Genomic DNA, 15,321 nt, shown 5'->3' with positions numbered 1-15,321 from the left:
TATGGAAATATCGAAAGAGATACGTTAATGGTGTTAGTTGCAAACTTTTTTAGAAATGAAAAAATTAAGGAAATCTCTAAAACTCTGATATCACAGATCCAAATTGACTGACTGTTAAGTAAAACTGCTAAATCTGAGTAAAGCAAAAAAAAAGTATTAATGACCTGTATTACAGTTTCAGACATATCATTCTCATATCAAAACTACGATAGAAGTAAATTATGAATAAAGGTGAATTCACAGTTCTGGAATACCAACAAATGATTTTGCTAGATGTAACTTTTCGGAAAACTTTTTTATAGAGCTTTAGATTTATTTTATTTTTTTTATTTTATTTTATTTTATTTTTTTTTTTTTTTTTTGTTTGTTTGTTTATTAGCTTCCCCATGCCGTAAACGTTACCAACTCCTAGTGGCCCACTTGCCGGTAAATGGCGATCGTCGATATAGCGGCGCGTCGAAGGATTGTCGTCGAGTCGAAGCAGATATCTAGAATCGGGGGTATTGAAGTTACCACCACGTAAGAACGAGGACTTCATTTTGGTCTGCGCTCGTTTGATTTGTCACGGAGAATCGTAAAGGGACCAACATGAACCATCGCCAGTCATGTGCATGCGGTTATTATTATATATTATTTTTCCCTGACGAATTGTTATTATTAAGGACAATACTTGAGCTCCGGGGGTCAAGAGTAACTCCTGCCTTTACATCATGAAGTGAAAAATCTTGAGGCGGGTGCGTATAATTGTATGAATTTAGTTGGCAACTGTCCCCGATCACTAGCAAGTGAATATGGGAGAACTATGAAAAAAGTAAATAGACGCTTGCCATTTTGTTATAAAATTACATGACGAGTGCATTTGATTTGATTCCGAACAGTTGTCTTCAAATAAAGGAGCGCTCTGATTAGAAATATTAAAAAGACTTCAACGATTTATCACTCTACAAGCTGTGTCTTCATAATCACCTCCGTGACGAATTCGGAAGAACACGCAATTAGTAACCCTAAGGTTGATGGTTCACGCCCAGCTCAGGGCACTTTCCTTTTATTTTTTTAGAAATGTTTTTAGACTCATCTTGATGCAAAGAAATTACGCATATAGGCGATTTAACGTATTTTAGGGGAATAATTTTGTGGTTCGTTGGCGTTCCGTCGCTTCTCTGCCGGTGGTGGTATAATTTTCAAAACGGAAGTGGGACCAATTTTTGGCTGCGGGACCGCCAATTTTTGGTTACATGTCACTAGTTGCCTATCGGTGGTCCACCGACGCTTACGGCATGGGATTGTCTCCTCACGAGTGAGGCAGATTGTAATCGACCAAGAGTGTTTTGGAAAAATGGGAAACATCTTCCGACTTCGACTTTTGAATAATCCGTTTAGGATCAAGTCGAATCAAGGCTGCGCCACGGGAAGGTAGAACAAGTGAGGCAATCGTTCCAAGCACTACGCTCGACAGCTTCCGTCTCATTCAAGACTTAGACTCTTCAGGAAAAGTAACAAGTTTATTACTTGTAATTTATTCTTTGAGACAAAGTATTTTGCAATAAACCATCGTTTTGTAAGATATTTTTACGATTGTATACTATTAATTTCGAAAATTGTACTCATAATATAATTTCCCATCATGGATTTGAAAAAATCAAAGTTGGAACAAAGAAAGATCTCCGATCCACATGTCTCTTCATGTTTGATATGGAAGTCTCATCTTCATTATTGGCCCTTAATTTATTTTAGTCCTAGGCAACGCGAATCGACGGGATGGCTCTAAGTGAAAACATTCATTTAGATGGTTAAGTAATCAGGAAATTCCTGCTGTTATTTCACGAAACACAACAGATCTTGAGGGGAAAAAAAAACAATTTTGCTTACCAGGGGGAGGGAGTAAATCATCTGCTTACGTTTGCTTAACTAGGAAGAAGGCAAGGGCGCCGATCCTGGGGGGCTGGGCCCGCTCAAAGCTCATGTAGGCCTCCTTTGTATTTATGAATATACAATATTTGGCATAATTTGAGTGTAATTTGTCTTAAAATCCTCATATATATATCTTCTGCATTTGAATGTCCCCCCCCAAATTTACAGAGAAATTGGCGTCCTTGGAAGATCTAGTGAAATGAATAAAAATGTGATAACGTAATACTTGAACAATTCTATCTAATGGAGGAAAGTAAATTAGTATTCAACAGTTCTTTCAGTTTTAAGCATTTCAAAGATTCTCGTAATTTAGTAGCGTCCCGGATTTGCATTTTTGAAGTACAGGAACTTTATCTATACCTTAACGTGGGAATCGGTTTCGGACCATGCACTTAAGCCGCTTTGCCATAAGAGGCACAAGGAGTTTTTCTATCGATTTCCTTAGGAATATTGCGAATGGTATAACTTTTAAAACTATGTTTAAAAAAGAATACACATCGACATAATAAGATGATAATCTGATACCTAGGAAATATATTGAATTGTTTTTAATTTGTTCTCACGCTACCAAAACAGTACTTATGCTTTTTTTTTATTCCAGCCTTTTAATGTAAGCATTTCAGACTATTGTCTGTTCTAGGACGATACAATTCTAGTTCATGTATATGCTAGCTTTGGAAATACAGTAGAGTTTCGCTTATCCGACATAAACAGGCAGGCAAAACGCTGGATAATATGGATGTGTTAAGAAAAGACCTATTAAAAGTAAAACTTACGATATAATTTTACATATTACGCATCTAATAATAATGTTTTATAACAAATAACTGCACTGCAATGAATCAGGGACGTATCCAGCGTGAGGGCCTGAGAGCTGTCTCTCTCCAAAACTCAAGTACTTTTTAATAAGCTTGCCTTTACCCTTTTGAGGTTCTTTTATATCAGTTTACTAGTAGTCAGTGTCCAAACTTTGGGCAATGTGCTGTTGTCTTGTTATAATTCTAAGAACATACCATAATGCCATTATACCAGGTGCAGTGGCGTATATAGGGGGGTGGCTTCCGGGCTTAAGCCTCCCATGAAATCTTACTTAGTATAGTAAAGTAAATGAAATATCTTGCAGAATTTTCACATTTCCAGGCAAAGCCCCCCCCCGAAAGTTAGCAAAGCCCCTCCCGAAACAAAATCGTAAATACGCCACTGATCAGGTGGAATTGAAGAACAGTTTTAAATAAGATTAACATTTCGTTTCCGTTCTGTTTTTAACTTTAATATATTAGAACGATACACTCCATGTCTTCTTGTTATTTTTATATGATATACGTAGCAGACAGTTTTCTTTAGTTACATTTCTCTCGAAAATATGTTTCATTTTGTTTGTGCTATAATGCAGTTTCCAAAATAAACCGGTTTATAAATGAAAAGTAGGAAAAAGTTTAAGAGAAGTACAGAACTGTTGCAGTATTATTATTATTATTATTATTATTATTATTATTATTATTATTATTATTATTATTATTATTGACATTGATATTTAAAAACATTAGAATTACGTGCTTACGAGGATTCGTGTTGGGCCCCCTCCGAATAGAAAACCTGGATACGTGTCTGCACTGAAAGATAGACGTATGAGTCAAGGTGTAGACGGGCGCGCTAGGCGATAGACTCCACAGCATGAAAAATAGATTAAGACCACAACTTGCAGATCTTCTTGCCGATTGGTGCTATTTGCAATGGTATATCGGATCATACGGTATGTGGAACAAAGGATGGTCGGATAAGCGAGACCATGGTGTATTGGTGTTTCACGCACCTAAACCTGTAAAATGTTTGTATAAACAATTATCTTTCACTCCCTAGCTAAATTTGTGGGTATGATCACACACCTTGCCTCATAAAGTATAGTCTTATAAAGAAAAAAATATTTTTTTTTAAGCTAAAACCTAAAGAAAAGCCAACTTCATTTAAAAAAAAAATAATGGCAAACTTGTCCACTTCATCACGATAAATCACGTTTGGTACTAAGATGTATTTTTCTGTCCGTATATATTCTTTACACTTCGTTGGAGACAAAATTGTTTTTTCCCCAAGAAAACAGGATGAGAAAAACTATACAACAGCATGAACAGAAAACAATAGCTATTAACAATAGTTCTCTAATACTGGATAAATACGTCATTACAGCAAAATATCAGTAAGTTGTCCTTATTATATTGCTTCGGTTCTTATTAACATGAAAATTATAATGTTTTGTAAAAAAAAAGAAAAGAAAAAAAGAAATGGGATGGGATGGGATGGGATTCGATGTGGTGTCAAAATAATAAAACAACTACGACTCTGCCACTCTACCCACCGAACCACGGAGGCTACGTGGTGTTAGCTCCTTTTTTTAAAGAAATAATCTTCATAACCATGGTCCGTATCGCTTCGAACCTTAAGATAAGAGTTTTTCTGTTTAATTCTATATTTTCGTACGACATCTTAGTTACAGAAGCTAATTTATATTTGGCAGGCAATCTACACACTAGGTTTTAACCAATAAATGCAACATTTTACTCCACTATCCTGTTCCTTGATCCAATTCCTCGACTCCCCTACTGAATTCCCTCCGCAATTGTGATCTGCTACTGAAAAACTCCCTAGAAATCATCGTTGCCAGTATACACAAAACCGAGCATAATTTTGTTTTTTGCTTATATTTTTATTATTTTATTATATTTTTTGGAAATATCTCCTTAGATGGATTGCTTTCTATTATCTCCACATACTAATAACTGAATTTTACCCATAAACGTAAGGAAAATGGAATAAATGCGAAAAATCTTGAGTTACAGTATACGCGCAATTTTTTTTGCGCATGGCAGTACATAGGTGAAAGGGGTACTAATCGCAAAATTTGCCCTGGGCACGAAATGTCTAGTTTCGTCACTGATTAGGCTACCATTTTTTAGAGCGTGAAATTTTGATATTTTTCTGAAACATTAAGAATACATGATAATTATTGACAGTTTACTCTAAAGTGAAACTTAAGCTTCAAGAGCAAGGCTTATAATATAAAGTGGGGTGGAACGGCAAATCACTGTCCTGATAGAGTTCAGTTTCTGTTTCTGTGCGACGTTTGTCTCATAAGCACTTTTGTCCTCGTACATCACATTTTACTTTATTATTAATAATAATAATACAGTTTATCTACCAAACAACTATTTATATTATTATGCGGTATTAAACCAAATCTGGAACTTCTCATATTTATTTATTTTCATCATTCCATCCGGGAAATAAATGCCATCTATACGAGATGGAACGTTTTCGGGTAAAATTTAATAGGACTGCTGCCATGTTGTAACTTTGAGCTTCGCCTTAGTTTAAGTAGATGCAGACATGTCGGAAGGTATGATTCTTGGTCTGGAATGTGTCGCACAGAAACATGTCGAAAATGTGGTCTGGAGAATATGACTCTCAACGAACAACATTCGAACAAATTTATCAAGAATATTTGTGGATATGCAAAGAAAATGGTCCTGAAATTCCAGAGCCGGAAAGATAGAATATAGGGCTTCCAAGTGGAAATGAACTAGACATTCGCCATCGAAATATCACAAATTCATTTTGGATGAATCTCTTCCTTCATTGGAGGCAGACAACGAATTTTCTGAAGATAATATACTAAGAGATATTTTTCTGCCTACTATTGATAAAGCAATCACTGAGACGGAAAAACGCTTTGGATCATGTAGCAAAATCATTAGATCAATCACCACTCTACATCCAAAAGGTGAAAACTTTCTAAATTACAACATTGTGGAGCATATGGCCCAGTATTATGAAAGTGATCTGGAAATATTTAAATGTAAACTCAAAATCGTCCCAAACACAATTAAGTTGTATGAAGACGAGAGAAAAAGGAAATTGATTCCTTGGTGAATTTCGTTGATCTTTGCGTCTACAAAAACACATTCCTTGAAACCTACAAAATAGATATCATCTCTGTGACTTTATCAGTTTCTAGTGCTACTTGTGAAAGGTCATTCTCATCTTTGAAAAGATTAAAGACATATAGGCAATTCAATGACTGATGATAGGTTGAAAAACTTAGGATTACTTTATATTGGAAAAAATGCTGAATCGTTACATCTTGAAGAAGTTGTTGATAAGTTTGCTGCTGCCCATAAGAATAGAAAGATCCCCTTTTAAGTAGAGGCATGACTCTCTAAGTTATTTTCTTGACCTGTAAAAGTGTATTTCTCTGCTTCCACTTAAATCAACCAGCCACACACATTTCAAATGCAGCGATTAAATTACTACTTACTTATATTGAAATCAATTGTATTAATGTATTCAAGTTGTTTGAAGTAACACATTCATACATTTTCACCGTAAAAGAGTAAAATTAGTATTATATATATATATATATGAAAAAAATCATTCATTGGAGATGGCCCCCTCAAAATTTTCTTGGGCCCTTCATTGCCCCCCCTGAGAAAAAATTCTAGTTACGCTACTGTTCAGCTACCTAGTTTTAGGTACTTGTTATACCTAATTGATATTTGCAACTATGTACCACAAATATAGCATTTATATACCTGGCTCAGTTTCGCATTCTAACAGTCATTTGTTTTTATGTCGTCACTTGGGACATATATCTGTCATGTTCTAGGTATGTCCTTTAGGTACATACTGTTTCAGATACTGTAACAGCACAAGATGTGCTAAGCATGATACATTTAGGTGTTCTAACTTCATTTCCCACATTTGATGCATTTGTTGCTTCTTTTTCTAAGCGATTGTGTACTAGAAGCAACAAACGCATCAACTTTATTAGATGGCGACTGTCACCGATCATTCGAAAGTGAATATGGAGAAACCATGAAATAAAGTAAATAGACACTCGTCATTTTGTTATAAAATTGCATGGGGAGTAGATTTTATCTGATCCCAAACGGTTATCGTCGAATATACGCGGTTAAAGGAGCACTCTGATTAGCCAAATTCAAAAGACCTCAACCATTTATCCCTCTACAAGCGACATTGTCTTCATCGTCTCTGTGGCTAAGTCGGTGGAGCACGCGGCTAATTATCCAAAGGTTGGTGGTTCGCGCCCACCCTGGGGCGTATTTTTTTTTACTTGTTTAAAGTGTTTTTGAGACTCACCATAAAGTAAACACATTACGCATATAGGCAATTTAACATATTTTGGGGGAGTAAGTTTGTGGTTCATTGACGCTTACGGCATGGGAAACATACCTAGAAAATACTAGGCACGTTCCCCAGGTACATGTCAGGCATGTGTCTAGGGGCGGACATAGACTGTGACTATCGCTTGCCATCCGTGTGATTTCTCTCTCAGAGGTACATAAGGCACATACTAGACACATTCCCATGTACCTGAGGGAACATGATAGGCACATGCCTGCTATGTGATTGTGTTGTTAGGGCATGCTTCCTTCACTGGATGCTAATCCCAACTTCTTTCACCAATCCGTTACTTAAAACACAAACATATTTTTATCAAATATGTTATTTACACTACGATACTGCTTGTATTTGGAGACTAATGAAAAAGTTAGGAGCAGTATTTTTTCAGGTTTTTTTCCGGGGGGGGATACTTCGCTTCCCCGGAGCAAATTAAATTGCGGTTATGTGTCATTTCGTGCAAGGGACGGGGTCTGCAATTGATTGACTTACTTTATCTCTATAAAAGGATACTATTCAAGACTTTGCTTCATAGTTGATCGAGTGGTTGTGGCTTCTTTCTGGAGTTTATTTGAATTTTGTTCAAAATAAATAGATTGAGCTGAAATTAGTACATTCTTGACTTATTCACCTTAAAGTACAAACCGTTTGCTGAGTTAAGAGATTAGGGACGTGTACCTACAGCTTATGTTGGATTCGAAGCACATCAGTTCCTTTCAGGACGAGGTGCAATTCGTGTACTGTCGATACTCAGGTCAGCATCATGTTACCTGTAAATCATTACATGAACTGGTATTCGTAGCTAAAAGTTTTTACTCCGTACCTGACGAAATACGTTCACTATGCATGTACTGCGCATATCTTCAATTTTCAGGGTATATTTCATAGTAGAATTTAATTTGTGAACAAAATTTTTTTATTAACTTAAATTCCTTACTCAAATTTAGTTAAAATTGAATATTTAAACGTTATATTATCCCAATATAAACAATTATTTGAAATAAATGTATTTTTCTTTTAGTGTTGCCATGTTTGTGAAAATTGTAGGTTTCTATTTATATTTAAGTTAAGTACTTACGTAAGTCCTGATGAAAGTATGATAATTGTGGTTAAAGTCGAGAACTTCCTGTTCCGTGGCAGATCGTGAAAATAGGCATCTCATGCTCTGCATATAGTATTTCTCCAAGGCCTCTGCTGCTCGAGGGGAATGGAGACTGTGAAGTTCGTAAGGTTTCACTGGGACTGCTATTGAATCTGGATCCTTAGGTGAGTCGAAAAATGGCATTGGAATAATAATCTCGTTGTTATTCCCTTGTAATGAACACAGAAAGTTATATTACAAGAACAATTACTAGTAAATAAGATATAAAATACGTCATCAATAATCCATTACGTTCTTAATTGATTCACTAACTTTTATGTTTCTTCGATATGCTCCGTAAATTAATAAGAACTCAACTTTCACTGGAACTGGAGACCAGAAGTTTACAGATGAGAACGGTATCTTACATATTCTATTAACTTTAGCCAGTGTCGGATTTACGTATAAGCTAAACAAACTATAGCTTAAGGTCTCGCTCGCTTGGGGGCCCCAAAAAATTTTAAAGCTCGCTGTCTGTAACTTAATTTCCAAATAATAAGAGAAAGCAATTAAGATAAAACGCACATACAACAACGGTATTTTGTATTGATATGTACCAGGCTCTTATGAAGTAAGTAAGGGGCCCCGCTTATAATGGTGCCCTGTTTCCCAACCTTGGTTGCAATATGGCCCCTGTTATCCAGCCTTGCTTATAATAGGTCCTCGTTTCCCGGCACTGCTTGTAATGAGGTGCCTGTTTCCCAACCCCGCTTGTAATGGGGACACTGTTACAGAGTTCCGCTTGTAATGGAGGCCCTGTTTTCCAGCTCATCTTATAATGGGACCTCGCTTCCTAGCCCCACTCATAATGGCCCCTATTTCCCAACTCAACTTGTAATGGAACTACTGTTTCAGAACTCCATTTGTAATGGGCACCCTGTTTTCCAGCCATTACATTTAGCTACTTTAATAAAACTTCACATTATAATTGTTACGGTACCTTGAACTTGTATGCTGATAGAACTCTAGTGCTACCCTTTCTCGTGCTCTTTGGAATACAAGAAATCGGGGCTGGCAACAGTGGATCCATTAAGAAGAAAATATGAAACGACAAGCTCGCGAAATAATAGTGAAATATCAAGAAATTACAGCCTTAAAAAGTGATACTTTTTATATTGCGAAATCATAGATATTTCGCTGTACGTATTAGAAGTACTCTCAAAAAGTATTTCCTAATATTCAGAATGACTATCTTTGCCATCATTTCCGTAGTGATCTATAGAGTGTCAATAATGGTTCAGGGAGCTCATGTGGTTCGGATTCCACGTTAATCAGTAGGTCCACGTCTCATATAGCTTCGCTGCTGAAAGGGATGTTAAACTCAAAATCACCTCAATAATGGTTCACTAAAGGAAAGAAGAACATGAATCATTCGTTTCAGGCACCTGAGTCGTTCGCTTGTTTTATATAATTAACAGCGCACTGTATTTTATTATATATTGGTGTGTTAAGAACTGCACAAGTGAATTTATCTTGTGTAAGTTAATATCAGCAGTGGCTTTAGGATTTTACTTTAGGGTAGGCCCGCACCCTCGCTTATGGATCGGGGTCTACATATACACATTTAATTGATTAATGACAATAGGAAATTTTACAGTAGGGGCTGATGCTATTTGTTAAATAATTATCTATCATTAATAGAAATGTTTGTGCTAAAGCCGCCATTGGTTAATATGCAGCAATCTGAATGTGTTAGGCCGATCGGCACTAGTTACTACACAGGAAAGTAAAGTACCTAAACCTTTTCACGTCGCAGTAAAAAGAAGCTACGTGTAATATTTGTAGGTCTTATAATCACTTAAGTCTTACAGTGACGTTTATCAACGATATTGTGATGATCCTTAGCGAATTTGCGTCGTGTAATCGTGTAATCTCCTGGGGTTGCATTCTATTTTGACCTGAGTTACTCCAGTAAGTTGTCTTGGAAATACTCACATGATGGGTTGAAATTGGAGTTGAGCTTCAGGCAGTACTTACTAATCCTGGGCGACTTTCAGACTTTATTTATCTACATTGGATCTCTGGAAACGTTTGAAACTTTACCAAAAAACCTGAAGAGAAACAACTTGAAATTAGAAATGTTGCGACCTCTATGCATGGACTATGGAGTGGAGCTTTGATCATAGTTGGCCCAGAAGGAAGCAGGGACTCTGCAAGAGGCTTAATTGGGACGAAATTAAACTACAGCTAATTTGGCAGTTTTTATGGAATATCTTCAAAATAGACAAAAATAATCGAAAAGTGGAAACGCAGTGGGCTAAACAATATTATTTTGCTTGAGATAACGTTACTGTGACTTATCAATCTGTTTTCGCTTTGCAACTAGGCCCTATTATAGATCCGGCATTTATTTGCGTCTCTGAAAGTCTGTTGACCCAATGAATAGTGTGGACTACTATAATGATATTGACATATAAATACATTCTATTAATTACAACTGTATTATGTGTTGGTTATATATAGGGAAAGTCAAAATAGTGGTCCCGATTTCAGAAACGTATTGTGTGAAATCTAACAAACATATGTTATTATGAAACATGTGCTAAGAAAAGTAAACTGTCTAAATTTTCTTGGAACATATTCAAATATTCTATGTGAGCACCTCGCGTAACATTGCACACATCAAGCCGACAGTCCATTTCCTGCCAAATCTTTTCCAGCATGTTGCGGTCAATATTAGCAATGGCTGTTGTGATGCGGGCACATAGGTCATTCAATGTTGTTGGAAGTTGTGGTACGTAAACATGATCCTTTAAAACCCTCACATGAAGGAATCACATAGAGTGAAGTCATGGAGTGTATACACTAATCACAGATTTGTTTACATGATAATGAAGCATACAAAAAAATCTCTGCCTTCCATCCAAAGCCATTTTCCTTAACTGCTTGCTGCTGACTCCTAGCGGTAGAAAGTGGAAACTAAACTTTGTAAATTACACGTCTGTGAAGTTGTCCCGCCACTTAACGAATTCTTATTTTTCTTATCTACATCGTTAGTTTATCGTTAGTTTACATTAGTTTTGCTTAAATTATCGTTAGTTTCGAAAAAATAAAATTTTTATTCAAAAAATAAATGGCCAGCCAACTTCACGGTTCCCCACCCACAAATGAATTTCAAAATTTTTTCACATCACATCGTTAGTATCAGTAGTATCGGAAGTGCGTGAGAGACGTGTGTCGCGTCGCTCCGCGGAAACTATTCGGGAAAATGGTTTGCAGGTTGAGCAGGAGATATACCGCTTACCTGCGTGTGCGTTAAATTCTTTGAAACAACTGTGTGAAAACAGAATTTGGAAATTTTAAAAAATAACGGAGATTTTAACTAAAATATCTAGTGGTTTTTACAGAATTATAGTGCAATTTTGAGTGCTAATACGAAGACGTGGAATCCTGAGGACAAAAAAAGTAAATACCGCAACGTTGCAACTTTACGGGGAAGTTAAAGTGCGAACGAACTGTGAAAGTGCGAGTGTCCGTGTGGAAGGCTAAAGTCCTTTTCCCGCGGTTGTAAAAGTGCGTACTAGAAATTACACCTCATTGTAGCCGTAGTAAACAAATAGTAGAAACACGTGCTTCTCTTAGTAAATACGTTTGAGTGAAAAAAGAAGAGTTGCGTGATAGTGAGTAGAGTGCATACTAAAATAGTACAGTAGTGTTTTTTTTTCTAGTAACAGTACTAAAACACGTGCTTATAGTGCTTACTGACAGAAGAAAGAAACACCACGAGCTGAAACACATGGTGAATACATACATTTCTCTACATAGTCTTAACGAAACCACACAAGCTTCTGAAGAGGCAGTGAAATTTAATAAACTTTTAACGCTGTGACGAGTGGGCAACAAATATAAAATAATTGTGTGCACACTCCCAAAGGGAAATTTTTTAAACTATAGAACAAATAGAGAAATATCGAAATCATTACATAAACATAATTTTGGTCGTTCCTGGGGTGATATTCCCCCTCCCCAGGTTCTCTAAGATGGATCGAGCAATGGATTTAATAAACTTTTAACGCTGTGACGAGTGGGCAACAAATATAAAATAATTGTGTGCACACTCCCAAAGGGAAATTTTTTAAACTATAGAACAAATAGAGAAATATCGAAATCATTACATAAACATAATTTTGGTCGTTCCTGGGGTAATATTCCCCCTCCCCAGGTTCTCTAAGATGGATCGAGCAATGGAACGAAAACCAAGATACTCAGGTAGTAATTACACAGACATGCTTGACAAATTGGATGAGGAACAAAGGCAAACTACAAGTTTGAGATCACAAAATGTGATCAGAGTAAATTTAGAAGAGAAAACAAGGGAAGAGAGTGGGAAAACATTTTCACAAAGTGACAAAAGGTTGAGAGAGTCGCCGGATTCAAAGGATAACAAGAAAAAGAAGCAAGGTATCCCAGCAGGGTCAGCTATAAACATAGAAGAAGACCGAAATAACAGTTCAATTTTCGAAAACGATGACGAAGATGGTAGAGATGACGATGAACAAAATAAAAAGATGGAGGAAGATTTAATAAAAGAATACGAGGTGGCATTAAGCTTTGTAGAGCAAGTCGTAAAAAGGAGTAAAGCTAGTTCAGCTATAACTCGCAGCATAAACAAGCATCTGTTAGGATGGCTTATCAAACAGGCTAGAGCTGAAGAAGTAAACAGTCAATTGAAAGTAGAAGTTAAGAAACTGAAGGAAGAAAATAAACAATTAAGAGCAGAATTAGACAAAGCAAAACAACAAAAAGAAACAAAAACGGAAGAGAAATCCCTGTACTCAACTATCGCAAGTAAAGATCAAACTGTACAGAAACAAATAACAAAACGTACACAAATAATAGAAAATACTAGAAACAAGCAAAAACCAACATTGTTTCTCAAGGCTAAAAATAATGAGAACATTAAACAAGTCAGAGAAAATTTTGTTAAATCAGTGAATCCATCAAAAGACAAAATTAAAATCACATCTTTGAAGGAAACGAAAAACATTCTGATTGTTGAAACAGCATCAATCCCAGATATGGAAAAAATAATGAACAACCGGAAATTACATGAAAATGTGAAAGTAGAAAAGCCAAACAAGAGAAAACCTTTGCTAATAATATACGATGTTCCAGCAGATTTCGAGAACGAAGAGATAGTTGAAACATTAATTGAGCAAAACTTCGAAGAACAGGAAATAGAACAAGCCAAGCAAGATATAAAACCAAGATTTAGAACCGGCCCGAAGAATAAAGACAAATGCCATCTAGTAATTGAGACATCGGCCACAATAAGAAGGAAACTAATATCTGAAGGTAGAGTGTGCCTTATGTATGAAGTTCATGGAGTTAAGGACTTCATCACAATACCAAAATGTACTTTATGCCTAGATTATTCACACGTAAGCAAACACTGCAAGGAAAAAGGAAAGATATGCTCTCATTGCGGGAATAAAGGCCACGAACGTGCTACCTGTGAAGATAAAAATAAGAGCAAGGTATGCGTACCATGTAGCAGAAGGAAAAAGAAGTGTGATGCAAAAAATGAGAAGAACTGCGCTACATATAAAATGTTTTACGAGCGGACCATTTCTAGGATAGAATTTTAATGGATAAGTGTCCCGAAAGATTTTTCAATAATCAACAGGAAAAGAATATGGAAAAAGAAACAAAGAAGAAAAAGAAAGCCAGTCGAATAAACTAAGGGATAAAGAAAGATCTGAAGCTAGAAGAAATCTGATCTCCAAAACAAAATTCGAAATTTGGTTGGAAGAATCAACACCAATAAGTAGCATAGAAAAGGTTTTAACAATAGAGGAAGGTTTCATTGATTTAGAAGATAGAAATACATGCATAGTGCACCTTATAAACCCAGAGAAAGTGTATAGGGAATTTGCCAAACTGTATGGACGTATTGTATTTGACCACAGAGCGGAGTGGCCACACACCCACGTTAAAATATATAACCCCTGACCACAAGCATGGATGAACCGAGGAAGGATGAAAGAATAAAAATTATGCAGATAAACGCAGGTGGGTCAATTACAGTAATGGACGAGATAAAAGAACTCGCTGAGAAGGAAGATATAGACATAATTTTAATACAAGAACCCTATACTAAAAACAAAAAACTAACGGTAATGGGAAAAACAGAAATAGTGTACGCAGGAGAGAAACCTATAAACAACACAGGTGAAAAACAAAACACACGAGGAGGGAAGCCAAACTCAAACCACATTGGAGAGAAACCTATGGCAGTGATAGTAAACAGAAACCAAAACTACAAAATTCTAAATCTAACTCAGTTTAGTGACCCATGGACAAATTGTATAGAACTTAAATCACAAAATGGAGATATTATGATATTAAACTGTTACTGTCAGTATTGTCGAGATATAGAACCTTTTTTAAATACCATGACAAAATTCTGTGACACTTACAAACACAAAGACATACTTATATGCGCCGACGCGAATGCTAAATCTCCAATTTGGCAGAGTAGATATACAGACGAAAGAGGGCAGAAAGTAGAAGAAATGATAGCAGAAAATGATCTTGTAGTAATAAATGAGGAAGGTCATCCGCCCACGTACAGGAGTAGACAAGGGGGTGAATCAAACATAGACATAACACTAACAACATTGCAACTCAGCGACAGAATAACAAATTGGAGGGTACAAGACGCGGCTACCCTAAGTGATCATAACGCAATACTATTCGAAATAAGCAGCAAAACAAATTCTAACAATCTAAATGAAAACGATAAAACTGTAATATATAACACAAAACGAATAAATTGGACTAAATTTTGGGAGACAATTAAATTGCCACAAATTGAAGACGATAGCGATGTTGATGAAATAGCTGAAACATTGGAAACTGAAATAATTAAAGCAATTAAAAGTTCAACTAAAATACGAACATTAAACGGAAAATCAAATAAAAACAACTCCTTTTGGAATAATGAACTAAAAGACTTAAAACTAAAAACGAGAAGAGCTAGGAAATTATACCAAGAGACGTGGGAAATAGAATTGAAACAAATACGACTAAGAAAATACAGGGAACAAAAAGAAATATATGAAAACAAAATAAAA

General features: G+C 36.0%; 1 protein-coding gene across 1 annotated transcript in view; it reads right to left on the bottom strand.

The window, feature by feature from the left end:
* LOC145686202 (uncharacterized) overlaps nucleotides 1-15,321 on the bottom strand; it is a 59,480-nt gene that overhangs the window by 32,018 nt on the left and 12,141 nt on the right. The window contains exon 2 of the mRNA XM_081759248.1: nucleotides 8,183-8,415. Within this exon, the coding sequence (XP_081615374.1) occupies nucleotides 8,183-8,415 (233 nt within the window). The remainder of the gene's footprint in view (nucleotides 1-8,182; nucleotides 8,416-15,321) is intronic.

Source organism: Thermobia domestica, chromosome 5 (assembly GCF_964235325.1).
Source record: "Thermobia domestica chromosome 5, izTheDome1.hap1.1, whole genome shotgun sequence".
In the NCBI taxonomy this organism is placed as follows: domain Eukaryota; kingdom Metazoa; phylum Arthropoda; class Insecta; order Zygentoma; family Lepismatidae; genus Thermobia; species Thermobia domestica.
Note: the sequence above shows the minus strand (reverse complement) of the source record. Positions and strands in the feature narration are given on the sequence as shown.